General features: G+C 36.6%; 1 protein-coding gene across 1 annotated transcript; it reads right to left on the bottom strand.

The window, feature by feature from the left end:
* Nucleotides 1-17,736: 17,736 nt before the first annotated feature.
* Nucleotides 17,737-18,294, bottom strand: LOC147293246 (uncharacterized). Its single transcript, XM_086231037.1, has one exon. It carries the CDS (start codon nt 18,292-18,294, stop codon nt 17,737-17,739), a length of 558 nt encoding a protein of 185 aa, XP_086087163.1.
* Nucleotides 18,295-20,110: the final 1,816 nt, after the last annotated feature.

The following is a 20,110-nucleotide window of genomic DNA, read 5'->3' as shown; positions in this document are numbered from 1 at the left end:
CATCATTGCATTTTCCCTCAAAAGGCAAGATGGGTTGGTTCTTGGCTAATCTTCTTTGCAACCATGTCATCGTTGCGTTTTCCTTCAATTGACAACATGATTATCGTTCCTTTTGAGGTGCATAACGTGATTTCCTTTTAAAATTGGCAACGAATAATTTTTTAATTTATTTTAATTCATTTTCATAAATATAAATAATGCTATAAATATTTCAACATATAAAAGTTAAAATCCCAATAAAGCTTCATAATTTAATAACAGATGTAACGTGATTTCTAAATGTTAGAAAATGATAACTTGTTCACATACTTGTCTAAGAAAATACTTAAACAAAAATGTAAGCTCGAAAAAAAAAACCAACTAAATCAAATCTCAATATTTCATCCTCATCCTAACTATTACTGTCTGCAAGCTGATCGTCATTTATGTCATCTCTAGATTGTTGAAGAGTGTGACTGGGAGTCAGTTGCTCATAGATAGATCCGTTGTTACTATTGCACATTTGAGATCCTTTAAAAGCTTGCAACTCATATCTTAGTTCAACATTCTCATTTTGCAAAGTCTTCAAGCCGTCAACAAGTTGTTTCATCATGTTTTGCATCTCCATCCAACTATCAAATGAAGGCTCAGATGCAGCAATGGAGTAGGAGGAGGAAGATTTGTCCATACAAGAAAAAGCACCAAGACCACATTAAGTTAAAATGGTAATACTACTAAATTGTAACACTCTGATCAATGCTAATTTTGAACAATAAGAATTCTGCTACTTGTTAATATATAGCACTACTACCTAGTATATATATATATATAGAGCAATTCATTCTCATCATTATATATACGTTATTACATTAGATTGGGCATAATAATGATGATAATGAATATAACGATGAGAATGAATATATCTACTCAAAGATCTACTACATGATATTGTGTATTTCTTGGTGATTCATTGATTTCATAGAGATCGAACAAAAAGACAAAAAATGGTTTCTTTGTCATCTGCAGAGGGTAAATATCGAGTTATGACAGCTACTTGTTGTGAACTTTCATGGTTACATTATTTGTTTGAAGATCTACAACTTGCAAATTTGGATTTGACAACTTAATTTGTATTGTGATAATGAAGTTGCCTTACACATTTCAGCGAATCCGATTCTTCATGAGCATACAAGGCATATTGAAATCAACTGTCATTTTGTTAGAGATAAAATTCGATATGGTTTTGTGATTACAGGATATATGCCTTCATCGATCGCATCAAGCAGCATATATTTTTACAAATGCATTAAGGAACGAAGATTTTTCTGCAATGTTAGGCAAGTTGGGTGTTAATATTCACTCTCCAACGACTTAAGGGGGAGTGTTAGGAAGTCAACTCAATCAGAGGAAGTCTTGCCTCAATTTCACAAATGCAAAATTGATGTGTAGCTTGATATTAGGATCTAGTTATATTATTTTCCTTGTATATTTATTAGCTAGTAGGAACAATATATATATATATATATAATATATCCTAAGTGTATGTGTACACGTTGTAAGATAGATTTTATTGAAATACAATATTCCCTACTCTTCTTCAAAATTAATAGAGATTGAATTAGATATAGGAAGAGAAGATATTTTACAAGAAAATTAATTAGTAATAATAAGAAAAATATAATAAATCTATCTTAATTAGACTAGGCAGAGGAAAACATATATAGAATAAGGAAAGTAAATTAGAACTATGACTCCTAAATAACCACTTACGCCAACACCTTGCACTAATAACACTTGTCTTTTAGTAGTACAAATATTAACTTTCATGCATCCAAAAAAGTTATGTTGAAGGGTGATGAATAAACTGAAATGCAAAGTTGTGAGGTTTTTTTTTTAGAAAAATAGTTTTTAGATGGAGACTGAGGGTGTTTTAAAATTTATAAGAAAATTATTTTAATTCATAATAAAGTTCTCCCACGATTTGAAGGGTATTTCCCTTCATAGGGTGTACAGTGGGCTTTGTAGAGGCTGCATGTTAGGTTTTAACTCTGAAATTTTAGATTCCGGAGTTAAAACCTAACACAAAGCCGTCAAAAGAAGAAAAATAAAAGGACTTGATTAAAAACCCTAAATCACTACCGATTTTAGTGTAAGAAAGACTCATAAAATAAACTTGACTCTAAGTCTCCCTTTTCATAATTAATGGACCAAATTGAGAAACAAATTAAAGTTCGTCTACTAGTTTTGTATTTAACCCAAATAATATAATCAAATGCATGAAGTACTAATGTTCACAAACTTTTTATGTTTGGTGATCAATTGGCCGACATTCTATTGTTGTGTAATCAATTTGATAACAGAAAAAAATGTGAAAAAAAATTTCCCAGTTGTTCAACATAAATAGTGTTTCACATGCATGCAAATGCATAATGAAAAACATCCTTAATTGGAGTTGTTTTTCAACCTGAAGTTTAATTAATTGACAATATCTACTAAAAACAATAAGGTCATATGCGCAATAGAAAGAGCGTCTCAAGTGCGTGTAAGTATGTGCAAAGAGGCTAGGGTAAAGAATTGAAACTATTGTAAATTTCAAATAAAAAAATATGACATTTATGCACACAATTTTTATTGAATTTTATAACTCAAATCCTTTAAGGAAGTTCACTAACAACTTTTTTGATAACAAATTAACTTGATTGACATACATATATTACAACAACAAAAAAAACTTTCAATCTTAAGAAATACATGGACATGCATGTAGCCTGATCTTGCTACAAAGCCATGCACGCAATCTCATTTTACGTAAATAACCCTGCATATAATCTCGCTTGGGCACTTTCTTGCATATTTATATATATCAACCAAATTAATCGATTAAATTATTTTTTTTAACCAGGCACTGTAATCGATTAAAATTTACTTTTCCAAGTTTGCATGCATATATTCTTTTTTACTTCCGTTGAAGATACATTAGAATGGTGGGTGGCCGAGAAGAAGCCAATCTGGCCACCCAAGCCATAGATCCAATAGTCAAATTCCATAGCAAAACGATCCAATATATTGGTGTGCACCCTAATTACAAGAATAGGGATGAAAGCTAAAAGAAACAAATAAAATTGATGATATTAAAACCTTAGCCTCCTCTACCAATTCTCAATCTGTGTATATACAAAGAGACTCACCAAGACAATTAACTTCAAGGACCACCTAAAGGCCATCACTCTCAACTACCACATGTAAAAACCTCGTCTCAGTAGCCATCCAAAGACCAGCAATGAAAGCCATAAGCTCGGTGGCTTTTGGGTGAAAGAAAACATACAATCGGTTAAGCCAAACCAGCCATAAATTAATTCACCACCATGATTATGGAACCTAGCCACAAGTCCATGGCGCTTCCGCATATGATCACATGCCCCTTCTACATTAAATTAATTGAAAAACCTCATGTGCAGGAGGTGAGGGAAGCTAGGGTTAGAGACTTAGAGGAGATAAACTCAGAAGAGATGGCAAGTTCAATTTTTGAAGTGTACGTTTTGGGTTTTAAATGAAACTGCGCACCTAAAATGACATTGTTTTGAAGTAGTTTAGTTGAAAACAAAAACAAAAATAAAATAGGACCTGATCAATAATTGGGTTAGACCCATAATTATAGGATTGAATTAAACTATAGGCTATTGGGGTCATGCGACCCCATTTCTCCCAATGTGGCTCCGGTAGTGGGAGGATGCTGCCATGCCACACATGTAGTGCAACATTTATAGGTCCATGAGGAGGAGGCTGGCATGGGCAGCAAAACAACTCCTCAAAATAGCTACCAGCTGCCCACACAATCTTCTCCGGAGCCCGTGGGGCACCACCATGCAGAACTCCGGCCATTACCATCATGCCAAATAAGTCACATCATAGTCCCAAAAAAATTTAAGATAAATCCTCAAGATAGTAATAATAATTACTTCATTAAAAATTGAAGACAACTTTATTGATGAGCGAAAATGAAATAAAATGAAAATAAAATTGAAACCAAAACTCTCTGGAAACTAGTTTAATCTGTACGACGAAAGACAGGCCACCTTCTCTTATGTGAATATTTTTCACAATCACCATCACTCTCTAGTCACTTATCATTTTTGTATATAGCATTATCAACAACAATTCACACTTTTAACTATGATTAACAGAAAAATATTTTGTTTTGAACATATATATAAATTTTACTAAAAAAGACGTACTATTAAAAATTTTTTTTGACAACATGTACAAGGAAATTCCCTATTACATATATACTTTTTTAATCAATTTTTGTTTTACTAAGATCGATCGATATCGTATTGCTTTTTACAAATAAGAATAAGGCTTAGTTTGGGATTGCTGTGAGAAAAAACGGTTGTGAAGTAAAGTCAGCTGTGAAGTAAAGCAGTTGATCGAGTGTTTGATAAATTATATTTTCAAAAGTGTTGTGAGTACAAAAAACAGTATGAATGTCTTTGGTAAATTGTAATGTAAAACTGCTGTGGCTATTTATAATTACTAAAATGAGAGTATTATGGGTAAAATAAAATTTTCATTGTTCCTGTGATTCACTGCAGCTTTCAAAAGCACCTAGCTACAAACTTGCTTTCTATTTTTGCTGTGGGGAGTTGAGAATTGTGGGACAAAGCACTTTTTCATTTTTTTACCAAACACCAAAACTGTTGTGGGTGATTGAGAATTGTCATCCACAACAGCTTTTGGGTCCATTGAGAATTGTCATCCACAGCAGCTTTTGGGTCTTCCACAACAATTCCAAACGGGGCCTAATATACATTTTTTTTGGCTATCAATAATAAAACAATCATGAGACTTAATGTGAGGCTGAAAGCATCATGAAAAAAAAAGGAAAGAAATCCTTATAGAGATATGGATGAAGCCAACAGCCCAGCACCTGTCAAACACACCTGGATGGAGCGTTTCACTTGCCAAACATATCAAAATCTAAAACCAGATTCACTTAATCTTGACAAAGATTGTAGCCCATTGGTTTTCCAAAACCACCCTTTTAGAATCCTCCACTTATCTATAAAAATGGCCTAAAGACTGAGTTCTGTGCACAAACCAAGCGTAATCTCCATCTCTATTAACTACTCATTGGGTTTTTATTCCATTGAAATTATGTTTCAGATTTCTGAGGGGTGTGATGGGCAAGATGATGAGGAAGATGGTGTAGTTATGGAGAACTTATTCTTCAAAACATCGAAACAATGATTTACCAGAGGTATACATATATATATTTATATATATATATATATATATAAATCACTAACCCTTCAATTGATCATTTCGTCACAAACACTTTTTGATTTTTTAAATTTTATGTGTTGTTGGGGCTTCATTATCCTTCTTGTTCTCTCCTTGTAGTTCTGATAATTTTTAAAGTTTTGTTGATTTTGTTAATCTATACATTATCCTTGTTTTTCTCTCCTGGTAGTTATGATAATTTCTTAAGTTTTGTTCGATTTTCCTAATTTATACACACACACACATGCATGGTCATCTCCTCCTGTGCAGCAAAGGCACACACCCCTTATAGTAGAGTGTGTGAGTGTGTCAGTGTGTCTATATCTTGTGCGTGTTATGTGTTTTTAAGGGATAACTTTATGGTGATGTTCTTCCGATCGTGAACTATCTTAAGTTGTGTAAATCTTGTTTGGATCCAGATCTAGAAAATCAGTAGGTCCTTTTTGATAATTTTGAATCTCTCTCTCTTGATTTAATTATCTACTTAATTTGTGAATATACCGTACCCCTCCATCTGTTCGTGAGAATTTGAGTTTGAATTAACAAAATATCCACATTTTAGTAACATAAGTTCTGGTCTATATTCCTGAACTACATGGAGTGAGTAGGCTGGTATCTATTGACATATATTGGTTATTTGGTCACTGTATCTGTATTTGATGGTATATATATGATCACACTTGAATTTTGACATTTTTTTTTTTTTTTTTTTACCTCTAAAATACATCTGAGTGTCTTTTCCTCTTGTGCTTCCGGCCTGTGCCTATTCTTACAATTAATTCTTAATTCCTTGTAAACAGCCATGCATCAGATCGAGTCCATGCAAAACACTCCCTGATCAGTAACTAGCATCTTTGGGGAAGGGTCTGCAGTCCATATGAGGGCTTCAATTCCAAGTGGTTCCAAATGGGAAGTGAAAGTGACAAAACCCAATGGCAAGGTTTGGTTTGAGAAGATTTGGCCAGACTTCTCTGAGTTACTCGTCAAGATATATATGGTCACCGGCTGGTTATTAATTTGATTGGAAGAGAAATCTAAATTCAAGGTATTACGTAGAAATTGTCATCTTTGGGGAAGGGTCTGCAATCCATATGAGGGCTTATGAAGCCAAGTTATGTATATATTGAAGAAATGTTTCGAGTAGTTCAGACTCTTGAGTTGTAGTGCTATGTTGAATGATGGATCATGCATCTCAACAAGATGTCACATCAAAAATTCTATCTTTCTTGTTAGCACATATGTTACATGTCAGCTATTTAATTATTTTCGATATTTAAAACACTCACTCTATAGTTGTTGGGTAGGAGACTGGACTTCATTTCTCATATTATTTCTTTAAATTTTCTATATTTTTTTTGTGATTATAAATCATACACATCACCATCTATTTTTAATATAAAATTAATATCATATTTATTAAAAGACCATCTTATTCAACCCAAATCTAATGGCCGGTCTTCATTTATACTTAATTTGTTATCTTCTCCATATTGAAAATCTGCAACTCACGTTCAGATCACACAAGAAAATCTGAACACCAATTCTTCTCCCATGGATTGCTATTATCTTCTCCACATTTGAATCTTCTCTCAAACAATCCAACAGATTTTTCACTTGGGTTATATATCTTCTCTCATAGATTGTCAAAGATACAAAACAGTAATGGAACCCTGACTGCCATACCTTTACTCTGTCGATCGCTGAAAATTGAATAAGAAGAATTGCTTTGTTTACCAAAGAGTACCTGCAGATTGGTCCACATAGCCTAATCGGAAATAAGGAAGAAAGATAAAAAAAATTGGTTTACAAACCTCTGGGAGAGACTATGTTCAGCCCCACCTTCAGCGTTTTCAGCACTACCATTAATTGCGCGCATCAAATCCTTTCAACTTTTTTCAGTAACCCTTGATCTGAATTGCCAGATGACAATTTGTAGGTGCTTCCATGTTCAAATCCTTTCATTGTTAATCTTTAAAATATTCATAATACAAGTCTGATTACCAAATTCTAGTTTATAAAACTATTCTGAAATACAAAAATATGAATTTAGAAAATAAAGGATAGTTTAATTTTGTTATGCTCTTTAAATTTTAGTCCTTTTCATTTTCTCTGAAGATGTGGATCGAGTCTCTTTGAATGGGGCTCTGGTTGGTCGGTTGTAGTATGAGAATGGGGTACGTTGTACATTTTCTGAAATGACTGAGAAATTGAACGATGTGATTTAAGTCTCAAATTTGGCAAAAGCTACTGAAACAGTAGTAGTCTGAAGTTGGGGTAGATGGTAATGGAAAGGACGTTGGGTTGGTGTGATGGTGAAACCCTTTGACCATGTGATCCAAGAGGAATTGACATTATCCTACCAAAAAATAAAGAATTGCTTTGTTTTCAAACCTCTATGCGTGACTAATTATCTGAGAGAAAAAAAAAAACCCATCCACGTATGACAAAATCAAAATAGTGAGGGGAGCTTTTTAGGGTTCTAAACTGGGGAAAAATTTCTTAGAGAGAAGAACGTACCGTTTAGAGGTTTTTTAATTTTGTCATGAAACCTTTTCTAAATCCTTTTTTCTTTTGTAATTTAATTAATGTTTTGTAGAATTTTAAACAAGGTTATATTAGTATTTTTAAAAGCTTATGTGGCATATATTATTAGATATATTAAATGATTTAATTGACATGAAACTTCCATGTCATTAGGGCACTCTAGCATGGCCCATATATATGTATATATACACACACACACGCATATATACGTATTAATTGTATTTGAAAGATTTATGAATCAATATTAAGAATTTTATGTGCTATTAGATGAATTTATTTGTTTCCTTTATTGTCATAGTTATTTTAGATTGACCCCTATAACAGAATTTCTGACTCTGCCACTGCACGTAATATTTGTCTTGCATACAAGGGCATGCACGAAATCTCATTTTACGTACATGTCCTTACACGTAGTTCCACACGTGCACTTTCTTATGTGATAAAATATCACATTCTCTTATGTTATAAATATCATAATGTCAACCGTTCCAAGAGTGCAAGTTTTGTTAGTTTCTTCACAATAATATATAATGTCTTGTACTCTCTCTCTAATGGTTACTTAAAAAATCAAGGGAAACTTTCATTCATGTTCTTTAATTTTATATTTTACTGGCTTTATGCCTTTTAGAATTCTAAATAAACGTAATTCCAATAATATTGTAACTATTCCACGTAACATAATATTGGTTCATTAGTATCTATTTTTTTCATATGTATGCCAAGCGTCGAGCGCTCGGCAGTGCATTTTTGCTTCTTTTTCGAGCCCTCGATATTGGTTTGTTGGCTTTATGTTCTGCCCAAAATTCCAAAATAAAACTTAATATGCAGCCTCTACAAACGTCATTCTACACCCTAGGAGGATATAGGTGAATCCGTACCCTATATCATCACAAAGTAAAAAAAATAATGACATATTTCTTTGACGTAGTAGTGACTAAAGGGCTTTATTAAAAAAAAAAAAAGCCTTTATTTATAGGAAAAAAAAACCCATAAGGTTTCAGTTAAAAAAAATATATAATAAGGACTAAATTCTAATTTTCTGAAAAATCAATACAATTGAGATTTCATTTCATCTCTCTCTCTCTCTCTCTCTCTCTCTCTCTCTCTCTCTCTCTCTCTCTCTCTCTCTCTCTCTCTCTCTCTTATTTCTTCTCCCTCAGACAATGAATATTAACATGTTTGGACTTTTGTATGTTTAACTCTGATTTTTTCGATACATAGCCAAAAAATCAAAATAATCTTTTTTTTTTCAGAACATATATATAAATTTTACCAAAAAATACAATAAAAAATTTCCTATTCCATACTTTTAATCATATTTTTCCTTTTATAAATAATAATATATATTATTACTTCATTTTTTAGCTATCAATAAGAAACAATCATTAAAAAAAAAATCCTTATGTAGATAATTAAGTATGATTTCCAAAAAAAGAAATACAGATGAGGATGGAGCCAGCACTAAACAGCCCAGCACCTACCAAACACTTTCCATTCTTATCAAAACCTGAATCCAGATTCCAGACATATTGTAGCCCATTGGTTTCTCAAAAGCACCATTCTAGAACTGTCCACTTGATCTATAAAAATGACCCAAGGACCGAGTTATTTGCACACACCTGGTTTAGTCTTCATCTCTATCTAGCTACTTATTGGGTTTTGGTTTTCCATTGAGAAAATGTTGAACATTTCTGATGGGTGTGAGGGGTCAAGATGAAGAGGAAAATTGTAGTTCTGGAGTGCGCCTTAACCTTGAAAACATCGGTACAATAATTTATCAAAGGTATATATATCATTAACCTTGGTCACAAGCTCTTCTTGAATGTATTAATCTGTGTTGTTAGGGTTTCATTATCCTTGTTTTTCCCTCTTGGTGCAACGTACTTCGGATTATTTGTTATGTTGGATTTATTAAATATATATATGTATTGTTGATTTTAATGAGACAATGCATATACCTGGAATGTGACCAGGAATGCAAGCATGTAAAATGGTGCTAGAATGGCAGAGAGAATTTGCAGAGTGATGAGATGGGAAAGAGAGAATGAAGTCACGATAAAGGCATGCTCTCTGAGCAATGCACACACCAGCATATCATATATTCCATTTGCAATTCAGTTATACAAAACTACATCGTTTCAGCCACAAAACTGTTAACACACATATGAGCCTATGAGCTCTTACAGCAGTAAATGCATCACCCTATGAGGCAATGCCAACTAAGCAGGGACACATTTAATTAACTAACTAAACTAACAAACTTGCTTATCAGTCATAAGCCTTAATTAACTCTAATACTCCCTTCTAAGGCTTTGACTGATAGCACTCCTAGTTGATTCCTTAATTCACAAAATCTTTCTCTAGGAAGAGCCTTGGTGAAAATGTCAGCCAATTGTTCCTCACTCTTGCAATACAGTAATTCAATTTCACCTTCATTAATGGCATCTCGAATGAAATGATACTTCCTCTTAATATGCTTTGATCTCTGATGAAAGACAGGGTTCCTAGTCATAGCTATAGCAGATGTATTGTCACACATGAGTGGAGTTGCTTCCATTTGTTCCTCACCAAAATCATGTAGCACAAACCTCAACCATATGGCTTGAGTTGTTGCTTCTGCAGCACTGACATACTCAGCCTCTGCTGTTGATAGAGCAACACTGTGTTGCTTCACAGATGCCCAAGAGAAAGCTCCACTTCCAAATGAGAATGCATAACCTGAGGTAGACTTCATGTCATCCTCATCTCCTCCCCAATCACTGTCACAATACCCTATTAGGACTGCAGCAGTGTCTTTCTTGTACTGGATGCCAAAATCCAAGGTTCCCTGTATATATCTCAACACCCTCTTTGCAGTACCAATGTGCTTCATTGATGCACAATGCATGAATCGAGCTAAGAGGCTTGCAGCAAACATGATGTCTGGTCTTGTAGCTGTCAAATAAAGTAAACTTCCCACCATTTTTCTGTATTGTTCCTCATTAGCTGCCTTGCTTCCATCATCCTTCTTAAGCTTATCAGATGTTGCTAGGGGTGTAGAGACAGCCTTGCAATCTTTCAAACCAAACTTTTCCAATAGACTTTGAGCATACTTCTTTTGGTGAATGAAGATGCTCCCTTCTAATTGGATTACACCAATTCCTAGAAAATGGTGTAGCAGTCCCAAGTCAGTCATCTCATACCTATTCATCATTTCTGCCTTGAATTCTTCAAGCATGTTCATGCTGCTGCCAGTGTAGACAATATCATCCACATAGAGTGAGACAATGAGTGTTCCCTGATTTTCTTTGTTCTTAACATAAAGGGTAGCTTCACTAGGACTCTTCTCGAATCCACACTGCACCAGGTATGTGTCAATGTTGCTGTACCAGGCCCTTGGTGCTTGCTTTAGACCATAGAGAGCCTTATGCAGCCTGTATACCTTGTCTTCCTGGCCTTTAACAGTGAAGCCATCAGGTTGATCTACATACACTTCCTCTTCTAATTCTCCATTTAGAAAGGCAGATTTGACATCCAATTGATAGAGCTTCCAACCCTTTTGAGCTGATAAAGCAATTAGGGTCCTAATGGTGTCAAGCCTTGCCACAGGGGCAAATGTCTCATTGAAGTCAATCCCTGGCTTTTGTGTATAGCCTTTGGCTACTAACCTAGCCTTGTGCTTCTGTATTGATCCATCAAGGTTGAGTTTAGTCTTGAATATCCACTTTACACCAACAATTGGTTTGTTCCCTGGCCTATCAACCAGCTGCCAAGTTTGATTCTTCTCAATCATTTCAATTTCATTTTCCATAGCCTTCTGCCATGCCTTGTCTTTAGCTGCTTCAGTATAGCTTTCTGGTTCCACAATGCTCATTTTACAGTGAGCAAATACCTCATCTAGGCTTTTCCATTTCTTTGGTGTTGAGTCATAAGTGCTTGCAGGGTCAATTTCAGTTTCTGCAGCATGTGATGTAGGTGGTGGACTAGGACTTGGATTAGCAGTGGGAGTTGCAATTGGATTGAAGGGGCTCTGTGAAGTTGGACACAGGACATCATGCTCAGATTCAATTTCTGCAGTATGAGAGTCATCTTCATCACTCCAAGGTACAGATATGTATTCAGTGGACTTTGAATCCCAATTCCACATTGCAGACTCTTCAAAGATCACACTTCTCGAGACTATCACCTTATTGCTCTTGAGATCAAACACTCTATACCCTTTCTCTCTGGTTCCATATCCAACAAACACCCCTTTTTGACTTGTATCATCCAGCTTGTGTCTCAGTTGATTAGGAATATGTGTATAACACATTGAGCCAAAGATTCTCAAATGCTTCACTCCTGGCTTCCTACCACTGAAAACTTCAAATGGAGTTTGACCAGTCAAGGCTCGAGTAGGACATCTATTTAAAATGTACACTGCAGTGTTAACTGCTTCCCCCCAAAAATAAGTAGGTAGTTTCTTCTCCTGCAACATAACCCTTGCCATCTCCATGATTGTCCTATTCTTCCTCTCAGCCACTCCATTCTGCTGAGGGGAATAAGCAATAGTGAGTTGCTTTTCTATTCCCAAGTCTTCACAGAACTTCTCAAATTCCATTGAGGTATACTCTCCCCCTCTGTCACTTCTAATTTTCTTTATTTTGTAGCCACATTGAAGTTCCACCATTGCTTTAAACTTTCTGAATACAGTAAATGCATCTGACTTTTGTCTCAGAAAGTATACCCAGCACATTCTTGATTTGTCATCAATGAATGTGAGGAAATACTTGTTTCCTCCCAAAGTTTCTGACATTGGTCCACAGACATCTGTGTGAACCAATTCTAGCAAATCAGTAGCTCTAACAGTCTTCCCTTTGTCAAATGCTTCCCTGTGACTTTTGCTCAATGCACATCCCTCACAGACATGCTCTCCTTTTGTGAGTTTTGGTAAGCCAATCACCATTGCTTTGTCCTGCAATTGCAGCATACTTTCGAAATTCAAATGGCCAAGTCTCTTATGCCATTTCCAGTTGGAACCAGTCACTGTGGCCTTCTTTGCCATCATTGGACTCATGTCCTCGAGCACAAGTGGGAAGCACCTATTCCCTTTCATTTGAACTGCTGCCACAGAGATTTTCATGCTCTTATCTTCATAAATTTTCACCATGTACTCACCAAATACAAGCCAGTAACCATGTTCCACCATTTGTCCAACACTGAGAAGATTTTCATCTAATCCTGGCACAATCATGACTTCTGTGATATACCTTGTTCCTCCCTTGGTTTGCACAGGCAAGACTCCCTTCCCAGTTGATTCAACAATGTCTCCAGTCCCCATTTTTATTTTGCATTTCATGCTTCTGTCAATATTGATCAGAAGTGACTCATGACTAGTCATATGGTTGCTGCAGCCACTATCAAGATACCAAACACCTTGCTCTTTCTCCACTGAGGCTTTGTGGCATGCATAGAACATTGTGGCATGTTCATGGACTTGATTTGCATAGTTAGCAATCTGTCCCTTCTTGAGTGGTTGGTGGCAATCCTTCATTACATGCCCAAACCTGTCACAGTTGTAGCATTTCACCTTTCCTTTGAACCAGCACTCTCCATAGTGAGCCTTGTCACAAACTTTGCATTTTCCTTTCCCGGAATCACCTCCTGGTCTCAAATTTGATTGCACCTTGTTGTCCCATTTCTTTGGTTTCCCTTTCCAGCTTTTGAAATTTCTCTTTCCCCCATCATGGTTGTGAGGCTTTGATTGATTGTTCTGTCCTTTGGAGCCAACATTCATACTAGCAAAGGCCCTTTCCACCTTCTCATTATCTTCTTCATGCCTGCTTAGCCTTAACTCATAACTTTTCAGAGATGCAAACACTTCATTTACAGACACAGAATTCAAATCACTAGTTCTTTCAAGCACCACACACATAGGATCATAAACTTTAGTTACACTGATTAATACCTTCTGCACCATTCTTTGTTGGGACAAGCATTCACCATATTTTTCCATTTGGTTAGTTAAATCAAAGAAGCGAGTAGAATATTCAGACAATGCTTCACACTCCCTCATTCTCATGTATTCAAATTCTTTTCTCAGACTTTGCAATTTTACAGACCTGGATTGTTCATCACCATGGTATTCTGTTTGTAGAAGATCCCAAGCTCCTTTGGCAGTGTCTTGATTGATAATCCGAGAGAAAATCTCTTTGGATACAGCCCCTTGAATGATGCCTAGTGCCTTTGCATCTTTCATATTCTGCTCCTCCATGTAAGCTTCCAGTTCATCTTCCTCATCAATGCTGGAGTCTCCTTCCTTCTTAGCCTTCTCCTTCTTCTTCTTTGCTTCTGGGATTGTTATCCCTTTCTCTACTAGCTTCCAGATGCCATGTGACTTGAAGATAGTCACCATGCGCACCTTCCAGAACTCATACTCAGTGCCATCGAAAATGGGAGCTCGTAGCTCACCACTCCCAGACCCAGCCATGCCTAGATCTCGATGGAATTGATTCTCTGTTTTCACTCTAGCTCACACACACAGTACACGCCCAGTTTACAGAACCAACCTGGGCTCTGATACCATGTTGATTTTAATGAGACAATGCATATACCTGGAATGTGACCAGGAATGCAAGCATGTAAAATGGTGCTAGAATGGCAGAGAGAATTTGCAGAGTGATGAGATGGGAAAGAGAGAATGAAGTCACGATAAAGGCATGCTCTCTGAGCAATGCACACACCAGCATATCATATATTCCATTTGCAATTCAGTTATACAAAACTACATCGTTTCAGCCACAAAACTGTTAACACACATATGAGCCTATGAGCTCTTACAGCAGTAAATGCATCACCCTATGAGGCAATGCCAACTAAGCAGGGACACATTTAATTAACTAACTAAACTAACAAACTTGCTTATCAGTCATAAGCCTTAATTAACTCTAATATGTATATATGTACACACACATACACATATCACTCATGTTCTCCTATGCAGCGCAGGAACACCCCTTATATAACTAGAGTGCATGTGTGTTTGGGGGTGAGATATTGAGATCGATCTAATCTCAACCACTTTGATTAGTATATATATATATATAGATATCTTGGTGTTCTAACTCGCTTATTTTGGATAAATTTATGGTGATGTTCTTCCAATTGAAAATTATCTTAATTCGTGTATCTTGTTTGGATCAAGATCTTGAAAACCAGTAAGTCCTTGTTGATAATCTATTTGATACATTTTTTTTGTTTAATTTCTTTCTTGGTATAAGAAGTGGAGTCTTTATAACCATTCATCTCATGTCCTATCTACATACTAAAAAGAAAATTCTTTAGTTATTGTTGAACCCAAAATTTCTCGAAAAGAAATTAAGTCAACAATAAAACTATTTGGAGCTTGAACGTCTGACGTGGAGCGGATTGAACGTCTTAGTTTTTCTGTTAGTTTTTCTGTCTGACTTGTCAAAGCTTCTTCTCCTCGAAGATGGGTGGGGTTACCTGCAAAAAACCCTCTGATGCCTAAGTTAGCACAAGAAAACTTCAAGTGTCTGTAAAATGATTTTCTACCTCTCCCCATTAATGATTTCCATGAGACTTTATAATAGTCTGATTCAACTAATTTCATGGTTTTTCTCCACCTTTCTTGTCCTCTAAGATGGTGGGCTTTGTTGGAGAAAATCATGGGATTTTCTCCATGAGATTTTCGGTGGAGACTTGGTCTTCTCCTGAAGAGATTTTTCTCACGTTGTCTCTGCATTTACTTCCTTATCTAATTCGTTCATTATCCTCTTAATTCCCAAAAATCAAAAGTTAATAAATAAATGTTAAATAATTATCATTAATTAATAATAATGACTCCCAAATTGGATGAAAAACAAATAGATTTCGGCTGGGCTTGTATTCCACGTGAGAATCCTTCCCAAATGCCATAACTCATATTTATCTCATTGTTAATAAATAAAACATTATTGAAATGTAATTATCATGAAATTGACTCATTATCAAGATAGGTTATCAATAAATATTTCTAAAATTTAAATGACACATCACCTTTGATTGAGTCATTGTTCTCCAAATGACAAATGAAAAATTGTCATGTGTCGCGGTGATTTTTTGCTCCAACAGATGCCTCCTTTCCTTTTCCTTCCATAAATTGAATTCCTTGAGTTGGAAGGGAAATGAAATTATCTTCTCTCAAGCCGTCCATGACCTCGAGGACTGAGTTCGAGAGCTCGAATCTTTTGCTCGTGAGGCTTCTGGGAAGTTTAGATTGCTAGAATTAGAGATAGGTGCCTTGGCAGCACAACTTTTGTCTTCTCAAGATCAGTGCCTCAAGCTTGAGTCCGAATTGGAACTTCTGAAGCGTGTGGATGTCGAGAAAGACTTAGCGAATGATGACGCCATTCCTGATCCTCTAGCTCGAAAGAATTCAAGGTTGTTTCTCCCGAGGACGAGGTCGCGGTCGTTGCCAATGATGAAACGATGGTTGATGCGCCATGGCCCCTGATGATGGCTTGAAGGAGTGTTAATTGTCTTTATCCCTTTAGGATTTTCCATGTTTGCCCCATATTCAAGGGTCGGGAACTTGCTTAGAGGACAGCGATCCTAAGTTTGGACCTAAGTGGCATGACTCTCCTTAACAACGTTGATTCTGTTCAACATCCTTCAAGATATCTTTCATTGGGTTCGGGGAAACATTCTGATCAAAGTCATACCCCCGGTCTGACTTTAGAGCAGTGTTATTTTATTGCTTGCATGAAGCTTTTGGCGGCGCAAACCGAGATCGAGCGCTCGAGGACGTGTACACCGAGTTGAACGATGCTCGTCGATCCCTGAGTTCAACCTATACTGAGGGTTACCTCGATGGTTTCATTCATGGGTCGAATTCCTTTGCGTAAAAGCTCGAATATGGGCTTTGCCTTAAGTTTTTCTCTTTGATGCTTGAGCATATATTCTATGAATTTTTGCCTAAGTCTTTTTTGTGTTCTCAAGGGATGCCCCCAAGCTTTTTGCCTCGAGATTTGCTTTTTGCACGCTTTTTCTCAATTTTTTGGCAATTTTTGTATGTTTTTTATGCCTCGAATTATCGAGGTCTTAAAATAGAGTGTTCGCAAAAAGAACATTGATAATATATAGACTTTGAGTACTTCTAGTACTCATTTGGGTGATAATTCGCATCTTTTGGAGGAGGATTGCGTTACTCTTTTGGCTGGTCGTGGAGCACCTGGATCGAGGTTCGAGTATGTGTTGAGATCGGATTTCTCCGAGCTTCTATCGAATTCAAGTCTATTTCCTCGTAGCGGTTGATCTCGTAGGTCGAGCTCGCATGTCAGAGTTCACCGTAGTTGCATGAGTTTGCTAGTCGAGGTCGCTGCTTCGTCGAGCTCGGAGTTCGAAGTCAATATGTGTGAGCTCATAAATTTGTCGGAGTTCACAGGTCGAGCTGACAGCTTCTCTCATACGTGAGTTCTATCTGGTTAGAGCTCGTGGAGGTTTGGCCTCTTTCGAGCTCGTCTAGGCTGGAGCGTGTACCCAGGTTGCTGCCTCGTTAGAGGTCTTTTAATGAAGTATTTCTTTAAATGAACACTTTTGATGTTCTTTTATTGAAATCATGTAATTACAACAAGGGAATAGAAATTGAGAAAGATATAGCATCCTTGATACAACAATTTATTTGCATAAAAAATAAAAGATGACCAATCTCTTGGAAAGAGAGATCGAACATGCTTGATACAGCAGTTTATTTTGCATAAAATAAAATAAAATAAATGATGGACAATCTCTAAAAGTAATACTTATCCAGATGGATTGCGTTCCACGGCTTCGGGAAATGTTTGCCCCCGTTTAATCAATGTCCAGGACTTCGGGGCCTTTTTCCTCGTCAATGTTAGAATTTGGTGTGGCGACTGGTTGACGTTTCGAGGTCGACTCCTCAAGGTGGATGCATCCATCGGCTCGGGTGATCACTTATTGCATGTTCTTCGGAGGCCTCATGACTAGAGATTCGTGTAGCTTGCTTCCCTCGATGAGGCCCTCGTGGAAAGCTATGGTCGCGGCGTGCTTATCATAGCTGTCAAGCGTGGACATTTGGACCACGAATCTAGCTAGATAGTCACTCAAGCTCTCACATTTCTGTTGCTTAGTGTTGAAGAGTACAGAGATGTCATTTTTCCGTTTCTGATTACAGATATACTGTGCGATGAATACTTCGCACAATTCAGCAAACCCCCTAATGGATTTTGGCTTGAGTTGGCGGAACCAGGTCAAGGCAAGTCCTGTGAGGCTCGAAGGAAAAACTTTGCACATCAGGGCTTCATTGTCTGCTTCTAGGATAAGTTGTTGTTGATAATGGTAGATGTGCTCGAGTGGCTCAGATGTTCCTTCAAATAGCTTGAACTTAGGTTGTTGAAAACACCAGGGCCTCGAGGCTTCTAGAATGTTGTCCGTGAAGGGGGACTTGCAAATGCTTCTCACCACCTCGAGAGCCAACTCAACTGGAGTTCTAGTTGCTTTATGGTCTTTCATGATTTTTTCGAGCGTGTTGCGATAATCAGTGTCTTTTTTCTTCTTCAATGGATTGGAACCACTTGGGTCCTCGATTTCTTCGAGGTCATCTCGCGCGTCCTTCTCGAGGTTAATGCTCGAAAATGATGTTTTGCGTTTGTCAACTTTTGGGGGAGGCTCCTCGCGCTGCTCGGACGCTTTTGCAGTTGCTTGTCATGCGATATCTCAAGCCTCTTTAGTTTCCTCGACCATTCTTTCGATTAAGGCGACAAGTGATGGATCTTGAATCGAGCTCAGGTCGATGTCCTCGAGATAATCAACTCCAATCATCGTTTTTGCAGCTTTGCTTGATTTTGGAAATATCCTTCCCACAGACAGCGCCAACTGTTGAACCCAAAATTTCTCGAAAAGAAATTAAGTCAACAATAAAACTATTTGGAGCTTGAAAGTCTGACGTGGAGCGGATTGAACGTCTTAGTTTCTCTGTCTGACTTGTCAAAGCTTCTTCTCCTCGAAGATGGGTGGGGTTACCTGCAAAAAACCCTTCGATGCCTAAGTTAGCACAAGAAAACTCTCAAGTGTCTGTAAAATGATTTTCTACCTCTCCCCATTAATGATTTCCATGAGACTTTATAATAGTTTGATTCAACTAATTTCATGGTTTTTCTCCACCTTTCTTGTCCTCTAAGATGGCGGGCTTTGTTGGAGAAAATCATGGGATTTTCTCCATGAGATTTTCGGTGGAGACTTGGTCTTCTCCTGAAGAGATTTTTCTCACATTGTCTCTGCATTTACTTCCTTATCTAATTCCTTCATTATCCTCTTAATTCCCAAAAATCAAAAGTTAATAAATAAATGTTAAATAATTATAATTAATTAATAATAATGACTCCCAAATTGGATGGGAAACAAATAGATTTCGGCTGGGCTTGTATTCCACTTGAGAATCCTTCCCAAATGCCATAACTCATATTTATCTCATTGTTAATAAATAAAACATTATTGAAATGTAATTATCATGAAATTGACTCATTATCAAGATAGGTTATCAATAAATATTTCTAAAATTTAAATGACACATCACCTTTGATTGAGTCAATATTGTTCTCCAAATGACAAATGAAAAATTGCCATGTGTCGCGGTGATTTTTTGCTCCAACAGTTATTGTCATTAGAAATGGGATTGTAATGAAATTCATCTATGTATATCTGGCTGTGAAAATATGGGTATGAATGTATATCAAATTCAGCTTTTAGTATCATATAAATTCTTCTCTATATTTTTGAACTACATGAAGCTTTACTGACTCATGTTAATTCGTCAGCATGTTGGGAATCCCATTCCCAATTCCCATCAATGACCGGCCAAAGTTTTCTGCTACTACTCCCTATTTTCATAAGATCATTCCGAAGACACTTCTGGAGATAACAAATTGTAAGTACCTCTCTTTCTCTCTCTATCTCGGTAGCTTTTCGTGCCTGCAGTGTTGGCCATTTAAAATTAATGTTCTTTTAAGTTAAGCTTGGCGCATTCTATTTGTGCAGACTGCAGAGGATTCCAAAGAAATTTGTGAGCAAATAAGCATATCTTAAGCTTCCAAGTGGTTTGGACTTCAGAATGTGAATTAGGAGTGACAAAACGCAATGGTAAGGGTTGGCCGGCCGGCTGGTTTTTGGATACGAAGGGAAATCTTTTTTAAATTTTATAAGGTTTTAGGTAGAAATTGTCATATCTTTTAGGGAAGGGTCTGCAGTCATATGAGGGCTTATATGAAGCCAATTATGTATATAGGGTCGAAATCGTTTCAAGCAAAGTAGTTCACACTCATGAGTTGTA

This window comes from Dryas octopetala, chromosome 2 (genome assembly GCF_963921425.1).
Source record: "Dryas octopetala chromosome 2, drDryOcto1.1, whole genome shotgun sequence".
NCBI lineage: Eukaryota > Viridiplantae > Streptophyta > Magnoliopsida > Rosales > Rosaceae > Dryas > Dryas octopetala.
The sequence above is the reverse complement of the archived record's forward strand: the minus strand, read 5'-3'. Positions and strand labels throughout refer to the sequence as shown.